The sequence below is a fragment of the Pterocles gutturalis genome, unplaced genomic scaffold (genome assembly GCF_000699245.1).
Source record: "Pterocles gutturalis isolate BGI_N339 unplaced genomic scaffold, ASM69924v1 scaffold12341, whole genome shotgun sequence".
In the NCBI taxonomy this organism is placed as follows: domain Eukaryota; kingdom Metazoa; phylum Chordata; class Aves; order Pterocliformes; family Pteroclidae; genus Pterocles; species Pterocles gutturalis.
The window spans coordinates 10,557-19,263 of record NW_010097919.1 but is presented as its reverse complement, the minus strand read 5'-3'; the positions used below and the strand labels follow the sequence as shown (position 1 = coordinate 19,263).

The 8,707-nt window shown below is 44.0% G+C and overlaps 2 protein-coding genes across 2 annotated transcripts in view; both read left to right on the top strand.

The window, feature by feature from the left end:
- Positions 1 to 736: 736 nt before the first annotated feature.
- On the top strand, positions 737 to 7,225 carry ATP5A1 (ATP synthase, H+ transporting, mitochondrial F1 complex, alpha subunit 1, cardiac muscle; the record flags this gene model as incomplete). The annotated part of the gene is given in 11 exon segments (XM_010087039.1): positions 737 to 818; positions 1,918 to 2,087; positions 2,902 to 3,075; positions 3,153 to 3,319; positions 3,465 to 3,613; positions 4,554 to 4,705; positions 4,836 to 5,060; positions 5,147 to 5,254; positions 5,787 to 5,931; positions 6,131 to 6,281; positions 6,993 to 7,225. Coding segments are annotated over 11 exon segments (1,605 nt in total), but the record flags the coding sequence as incomplete, so codon positions are not given.
- A 1,414-nt stretch (positions 7,226 to 8,639) lies between these two features.
- The window catches only part of LOC104471647 (proline-serine-threonine phosphatase-interacting protein 2-like), a gene marked incomplete at its 3' end in the record, with an annotated part of 10,305 nt that continues 10,237 nt past the window's right edge, over positions 8,640 to 8,707 (top strand). Inside the window, exon 1 of the mRNA XM_010087049.1 lies at positions 8,640 to 8,672. Within this exon, the coding sequence (XP_010085351.1) occupies positions 8,640 to 8,672 (33 nt within the window). The remainder of the gene's footprint in view (positions 8,673 to 8,707) is intronic.

Genomic DNA, 8,707 nt, shown 5'->3' with positions numbered 1-8,707 from the left:
AACGTCTGGAAGCTGCTAGATCCCAGTCAGGGTGAGGGATTTGAGCTGCGAGGTTTTTCCAGGGGGCTTTTTTTTCCCCCGTGTTTGTGTGGAGAGTGAAAGTGCGAAGATTTGTCAGGACCCGTTTGCAGCCGGTGTCTCTTGTGAAGGTGAAAGGAGGAGAGGCCTGCCCGGGCTTTCAGAGAAGTGGCATTAATGCTGCATGGGACTGCACTGGGAGCTTTACTTGGGATGTAGGATTATAATCTTTTAGTATATATATTCATTAAACCAGATTTTTTTTTTTATTTCTGCTGTTGTATATGTTCTAGCCATACTTCAGAAATTCTGCGATTGGATTTTTCTCAGAAAGGCCAACCCGTAGAAGACACAGTCTCCCTTGTGCAGAGCTGTGAGGCATGCACTGATTTCTTTATGCCTCAAGCTTTTGATGTTCAGCACAAAGGTGGCAAACGAGAGGAGGTGGTGTTTAGGGAGCCGCTGCAGTGCTGTGGCAGTGACATAAACGCAATGCAGAAAAATGCAGCAAGTAGCTTAGAGCAATCTCCTGTACCGTCTGTTCTGCCTTAGTAGTGCTGGACATGGTTCAACACAATTTTTGGATGAAGTACTGTGGAGCTCAGCTCAAAACAGAGACACACCAAATGTATTTGCTCATGATCAAAAATTTCAGTGTGTTATTTCTTAATGTTTTTTTGAAGGATTAAGGAAATCTTACTGAAATAATTACTTACTTTAGATTTCCAGAAACACCCTGGGTGCAGCATTTGTTGCCACAAGAAACCTCCATGCCTCCAAAACATGCTTTCAGAAAACTGGTGAGTCTTAATATTAAGTGTGCGGTTTAAGAACTTGCCCTGTCAGACAAAAAGGAATTTGAATACGGAGTGTGAGGCGTGTGTGTGTTAGTTGACAAAACACTTGAGGACATTTATGTACTGATAGTATTTAATAGTGAACTATTTATTACAGTCACATCAAGGAGACTTTACTTGAATAACTATTGAAATTATGCCCAAACCAAAGGAGTGGTCACATGTCAGTTGGCTTACATGGCTTACCTGTTTCACGAGGATTCGATTCAGTCTCCAACTCCCGCAGAATTATCTGAAAAAATGCTTCAAATTCCAGTTTCCTGTCTTGTTTGTAACGGTATGAGGGAACAGATGACTTTCCCAGGCCTGCCTGGGTTTGACCTTGTGTCCTTGGGTATAACTTTCTTGCTGACAGCATCTTGGTGTTTAGAGAAGGCAGCGGCTCTGCATAGCTGTGTTTTTGGTGGTGGTTCATGTACAATATTTGAAGTGGTTTAGGGTGATTAAAGGTATTATTACCCAGTTTCACAGCATTATATACTGTTTTCTAGCTGAGGAAATAAAAAGTTTTTGGAGGTACACTGCCAAGCAAATTTGAGGAAAATGAGGAATACATTTTTATAGCTTATATCGGACAACTTGCTCCTTACGTGTATTGAGTTCCTTTAAATAGATTTGAATCTTGGATTACAACTCAGTGGACGGTGTTTTGATGCCTCAAGTCTAAGTAAATGCTCTGCAGGCAGAGCTAGCATGTCTGTTCTTTCTGAGCCAAGGCTAATTATTTAATCTAACTGCTTTTCAAGGGAAGAGATTGCTAATTGTGTAGGACTTAATGAAGGAAACTAATAACGAAACTAATAACGAATCAATGTTTTGATTGAAGCTGGCTTGTAATGATGAGTTGAAACTGCTTTTATTGTCAGTGAATGCAGGAGCTGTTATTTATCTTTTGCATACTATATAATAAGGAAGAGTGTTGCTTGCTAGACCTTGTGGCATACTTGAGAAAGAGTACCTTGGCTTGTCAATTCAAGCCAAGCTTACTGAATTCATACTGTGCCTTAATGTGCTAAGTCTGGTTTGAAATGTCTCTTTACAGGTACTGCTGAGGTATCCTCTATTCTTGAGGAACGTATTTTGGGAGCTGATACCTCTGCTGAACTTGAGGAGACTGGCCGTGTGCTCTCAATTGGTGATGGTATTGCCCGTGTGTATGGCCTAAGAAATGTCCAAGCAGAAGAAATGGTTGAATTCTCTTCAGGACTGAAGGTAAGCTTTCACTAAAGCGGTTTGCTTAACCTAGAAATATAAAAAAGACTCCTAAGGACAACCTGAAACTATGTTTGGAGGTACCCATATGGAACTTTTACAGATTTCCTTGCAACCTTAATGAATAGTAACTAGTTGAAATAATACTACAGAAAGCAGATATTATTTGAATTTGTAATACTTTGCTTTCAGTATTATTATCTCCAACATCTGAGCTTTATTAGTCTTTATCTAGGAAGCATTAAGAACTGATTTGGCATTGGATTTTGTTTTCTTTGTTTTCAGGTTGACTTTTCTGTTTACTGTTGAATAATAGCCTCTGTGCTCCGATACAGTGCGCAGTTTGCTGACTTCTTACAGTCCTAACTAAGAGTAGACTAGAGTTAAAAAGGCATCTGACTGTTCTGAGAGTACTGCAACATCTCTGCCAGTATTTTTGATGACCTGACTTGCCTTAGGCAGAGAAGAAACCAGTGCTTTTCCCCTGTCCAATTCCTAAGCAAGGGAGAAATGCTGAATTTGATCCCTGCTTATCCTTTATGTTCTTTTTATAGAGATTAAATTACTTAGTGCTAGACTGCTGCAAGTATAATTATGTAGCACACTGAGGGCTTAGGCAGGTTTTCTCAGCAGTATGGAAGAACATGGCGTGCATTGTACATAAAAGCAGAACATTGACTATTGTTACAAATAAGATTGAGATAAGATGATGTTGGATGTTCTACACAGTAGAATAATCATATCGGAATTAAACTGTCAAGAGTTTGTAAGTGTTTGTATGGGTTTTCTCAGGATGGTGTGATCTTTGTCCTAGGGTATGTCCTTGAACTTAGAGCCCGACAACGTTGGTGTTGTCGTGTTTGGTAATGACAGACTGATCAAGGAAGGGGATGTTGTGAAGAGGACTGGTGCCATTGTGGATGTTCCAGTTGGGGAAGAGCTGCTGGGCCGTGTTGTAGATGCCCTGGGCAATCCCATTGATGGGAAGGTAACTGTCACTAGGTGTTTACTACCTTTGTGCCTACATGATAACAGATTGCAACAGTTTTTCTCCTCTCTTTTAAGGGTGCTATTACGGCTAAGACACGTAGAAGAGTTGGCTTAAAGGCCCCTGGGATCATTCCCAGAATCTCTGTGCGTGAACCTATGCAGACTGGCATTAAGGCTGTGGACAGCTTGGTGCCAATTGGTCGTGGCCAGCGTGAGCTGATCATTGGTGACAGGCAGACTGGGTAAGTTAAACGCCCAAGCTAAAAATGCTTCTTTAAACAGAGACTCGAGTACAGCATGCACCGCCCTACAAAGCTGAACACAGAACTTGTTAGAGGTTGGGAGAACCATAGGCAGCTTAACTTAACCAAGTTCTCTGTTACACAGGAAAACTTCCATTGCAATTGATACAATCATCAACCAGAAACGATTTAATGATGGAACAGATGAGAAAAAGAAGCTGTACTGTATCTATGTTGCAATTGGCCAGAAGAGATCTACTGTTGCTCAGCTGGTGAAGAGGCTCACTGATGCAGGTACAGATTTTTTAAGATGGCTGAGCCTGGCAACTAGTGACATCCTGTTCTTGTTACGCTGAATACTACTATGAACTCTGCTAGCTGCGAGTATGGCCAGAATTATTTTCTTAGTAGATGTGAGAACTACTTGTTTTTTCTGGACAAGAAATCTTTCTAGGTATCTGGGGAAAAAAAAGCCTGTTTTGCTACATTGCATTAGAAGACTAGTATGAGGCCCCAAAACTGCTGAATTGCTTCTGGAAAAGTCACCTTCCATGTTTGTTTTTTTTTTTAGCAGAGTTCAGAGAGCTCTCTCTTGGCAGTCAGACAGGTCTGCTGACAGGCTGTGGCCTGCATGTGTTTACGGACTTGGCGTTTGTTTCATATGTATGCAAGTCATGATTGACAGTTGCAAGTTTAGTGGAGACACTTTACTCCCAGACGTAGGCTTTACTGCCCAGATGTAAGAGATTAAACAATCGCATCTTTTCAGACACAGTCATCTCGTTGACCAAGGCTGTAACAGCTTGCAAGAGATCAGGCATCTTGCCTAGTGGTCAAGCAGAGTCATACCTAGCAATACCCCCCCACACACACATTTTAATGACAATAATTTGTGACTACAAAACAAAGGGTAGTATCTCCTTGCAGAAGCCAGGAAATCGCAGGCTTTCAGACTGAGTTACTTCTAGAACCAAAGTATGTCTTAGTGAAGGTTTAAACTTCATTTTTAACTGTGAAAGAAGTCTGCAAGTGTTGGATGTAAGCTGCCATGAACTTGCTCATGAAACTTGAGTTAGTTGAGCTAATGGACATGTTAACTGGTGTGGTGTTCTTTCCCATAACAGTGTAGTGATGCTGTCTGGCCTTGCTTTTGCAACTAGTACTTTACATGAGTGTTGTATTTGCTGATTATGAGCATGTACTTACAGTGTTATCTGTCTCCAATTCTTCCCAGATGCCATGAAGTACACTATTGTGGTGTCTGCCACAGCATCTGATGCAGCACCCCTGCAGTATCTGGCTCCCTATTCCGGCTGCTCCATGGGGGAATACTTCAGAGACAATGGAAAGCATGCGTTGATCATCTATGATGACTTATCCAAACAGGTCAGGAAACATTGTTTGTAGGCCTTGTAGTCTAGCATTGGAGTTTGTTAGCTGTAAGGTCACCTCAGGTGTAGAAATTCAAAATTTTAAATGAGCTACTGAATCTCAAAGCTTGCTTTATACCACACAGGCTGTTGCCTATCGTCAGATGTCTCTGCTGCTGCGTCGTCCACCCGGTCGTGAAGCCTACCCAGGTGATGTGTTCTACTTGCACTCTCGCCTGCTGGAGAGAGCAGCCAAAATGAACGATGCCTTTGGAGGTGGCTCTCTGACTGCCTTGCCTGTCATCGAAACTCAGGCTGGTGATGTGTCTGCTTACATTCCAACCAACGTCATCTCCATCACTGATGGACAGGTAGGGCTTCTTACACTTCTGTGTAACTTGTGGCAGGTCTCTGAGGAGGTTTCCGACCAAGCTAATAAAACAATTTTCTCCTACAGATTTTCTTGGAAACTGAGTTGTTCTACAAAGGTATCCGTCCAGCCATCAACGTTGGTCTGTCAGTGTCCCGTGTAGGTTCTGCTGCTCAGACCAGGGCTATGAAGCAGGTAGGCATGAAACTGTTGCTCCTCCTCTTGCTGGAGACAAGTAGTGTGTGGGCTTTCCAACCCATTTCACTCTAAAGGCCTGTGAATAGAGTGGGAATAAAGCTTTGTATTCCTTTGTGTTACGGAATTGTAAAAGAACAAGCTTTGGGGATCTCTGATATTTCTATTGCCTGCTGAGAGGCAGAGGAAGAAAGGAAAATAGTATCAGTATGAAGTTGTAGCACTGTTAAGTTTCAGTATACTGAACTGGGGACGGATCCAACTAGAAATAGAGAATGTTGTTTTAACTCCGTACTTCTAGTCCAGATACGGAATTACAGGTTTAATATCAAGTCTCACCATTTTAGGGAGGAATAGCACACCTATGTTAAAAGGCCAAGCAGATGGTGGGATTTTTAGAAATGCATATAATCATCTGTCAGTGTTGAGATTCACTTGACTTGTGACAACTGTCACCTGAAGATAAGCTACAAACTACTAGACTCATTTAAAAACTGGTCGATTTCAGTGTGACCTGTGGATTGTGTTGTAGGTGGCAGGTACGATGAAGCTGGAATTGGCTCAGTATCGTGAAGTAGCTGCCTTTGCTCAGTTCGGCTCTGATCTGGACGCTGCCACACAGCAGCTGCTGAACCGCGGCGTGCGTCTGACAGAGCTCCTCAAACAAGGGCAGTACGGTGAGTGTCTTGGGTGTAACAAGGCCACGTTTCTTGTGCTAACGAGTATGGTCTTTATGGCAGCATTAAGGTACTTGGTGGACATGGGAAATGCAGATTGACTTGAAACACGTTGTGTATGTGCAGTTGATCTTCAAAAGAAGGACTCTCTGATGTAAGAGTTACCAGATGGCCTGAACGCTTTTTTTTTTTAATGCAGTTCCCATGGCTATTGAGGAACAGGTTGCAGTCATCTATGCTGGTGTGAGAGGTCACTTGGACAAGCTGGAGCCCAGCAAAATAACGAAATTTGAGAGTGCTTTCCTAGCTCATGTACTGAGCCAGCACCAGGCCCTCCTCTCCACGATCAGGTATGAGGATTTCTCTTACTTCATCCCACGGGTGCTGAAATGGCAGCTGGAGTGCAGGTGATGGTCACTGAACCCCGTTGATGTAGTTTTATCTTAGAGCATCAGCTGCCTGTACCAGAACTGGAGGTTAAATCGGCCTTCGGCTGTCCAGAGCTCAGCTTCTTGTCTCCAGTCTTGACTTAGGAAATCCAGCTGATGCTTAAAACGCACCTGCTTGAATACCCCTCCTAATTTCATACTGAAATAATTTAATTTAGTCAGTTCCTATATTTTTGATAGCTTTTAGCTGTTACAGTACCGTGGATTAAATGCTGCTCGCTGCATTCCCTGCTGCTGAGCGGACGGTTGGGGACTGAGTGTTTCTGCTGTCCTGTCCTGTCACCTGGTCCTAGCTTGTTCTGTCGTGAGTCACATCACGTGCCGTCTCTCTCTGAGGCAGAGATAGAGCCTTGTTGAACTATGCTTGCCTGCTTTGAAAGCGTTTGTTGACAAACCTGAGTTCCTGAACAGGACTAACCTTTTTGAGAAGGGATGTTACATTTGTTTCAGTGGTATAGCTGCTTCCTGCGTCAAACAGAAATGTGTTGATTCATTAATAATGCTAATTTTGTTAGAAACTGGAAGGTTTGTTGTGAACTTTTTCTTTGCCTTAGCCAGGAGTTACCTTATATCTGTTCCTGCATCTGAAGTTCAACTAAACTCTTTCAACAGGACCGAAGGGAAGATCTCTGACCAGACAGAAGCTAAGTTGAAGGAAATAGTCACAAGTTTCCTGGCTACTTTTGAGGCATAAACTCTTAAAACTCTTCAAACACACCAGGCTGTTGTTGTGATCCCATGCTCCAGCTCCATCAAAGACTTCAAAATATGTGCGACTTGAATGTACAGATCTCAGTGAGAATAAAAGTTTCCATGTGAAAAGGCTTGTATATTCTGTTCTAAATTATTGCTTCTTGAGCAACACGTGCCTTTAAAAAACACAAACTCCCCTGGACACACTCTTACTAAAAGAACTCTGAAAAATGAGGACAGCTGCACATGTAGCTGTTGGAGTAGTGACTGCTAGAGATTTAGATGACTGGTTCTGTCAGTAGACTGTCTGCAGCCGTTAATGGTTTGGGAGGAGGGCATATCCCAGAGCATCTGTTTAATTTCCTGACTTTCCGAGGTTTTCCCAGTGTTAGAATTTCTATCTGGGATGCGGGAAATCTCAGTTTAGAGTCGCTCCATTTCATGTGTGTTCAGCTTTACCTGCTACACCGGAACTCAGTCCTTCATCCCTGCTGAGCTGCTGTGCTGCAGTCACCTCTGATCAGGGCTTCTGTTGGGGTTATTCTCTGTCCCCACTTTTGGCTGCCCTGTGTCACTTGTCCCATCCAGGACAGCTTGATATCTTCCACTGTGACTAAAACCCCGTTGGTGCTTCTGTGCCATGCCTTAACCGTGTGCTACTAGAAAGCGTCAAGCTCAGAGTGTCTTAGTCTGAAATTTTGCAGATATGTATTTGTTTCTAGGAACAGAAGAGAAATACTCAGAAGTTCTGATTTCTGTGCTGTTGCTGTGGCATAGGGAGGTGACAATTTCCTCTTTAATAAATTGGAAATTTATTCCAGAACACACACTTTGGAGTTTTTTGTGTGCCTGCAGCTGAGCAGATTGTACCTCAACTGACAGATGGTTGGTAAATCCTCCTCAAAGCTTTGCCCGAAACCTTTCGGATCTAAAGCACTGATGTGACACCACCTCTTGCTGTGGGGACAGGAACTGCCGCCACAAACGCTGAAAGCAAAATCCACGCAAGCTTCCTTTCATCGGTATAAACCTCAGAAACGTTTGCCAAGTGGCAGCTCACAAGTGAGCAGATTTAATTCACTAAGCGGAAAATACCTTTTTTGAAATCCCAGGACTGTTAGCTGTCCCAGTCTTACAGCAGAGGCAGCAGGTGTGATTCAGGCTTTCCAGCACACAGTGTCCTGTGTTCTCTGCTTTCGTATTTTTTTTGTAAAGCTGCTCTGAGGTTGCTGGACAGTGTCCCCTAATCAACTGCGGATGGTGAAACTTCCCCAAAATACTCCACCAACCTCTCCCTCCACACCGTGTTTCCTTCGTGAAACCATCGTGTTTGCCTGTCACCAGTGGGTTTCTCCCACGGTGACACCGTCCCTCGCACCCCCACCGACCCCCCGCCTCTGCCGTGGGACCCTCCGCAGCATCACGCCCCGCTCCCCAGACCCGCTCCACGCAGGAGGTGGGTGGGTATAGCCGTGCCGATTGCGGGTGGGTAGGGACTGGGTGGGGACGTCGCGTCGTGGGGTGGGACCGGTGGGACAGGGCGGCCCCGGGAGCGGCAGCGGCGGCATGCGGGAGGCGCGGTTCAGGGACCACTTTTGGGTGAGTTTGGAGGGGACACGGTGAAGCTGGGAGGG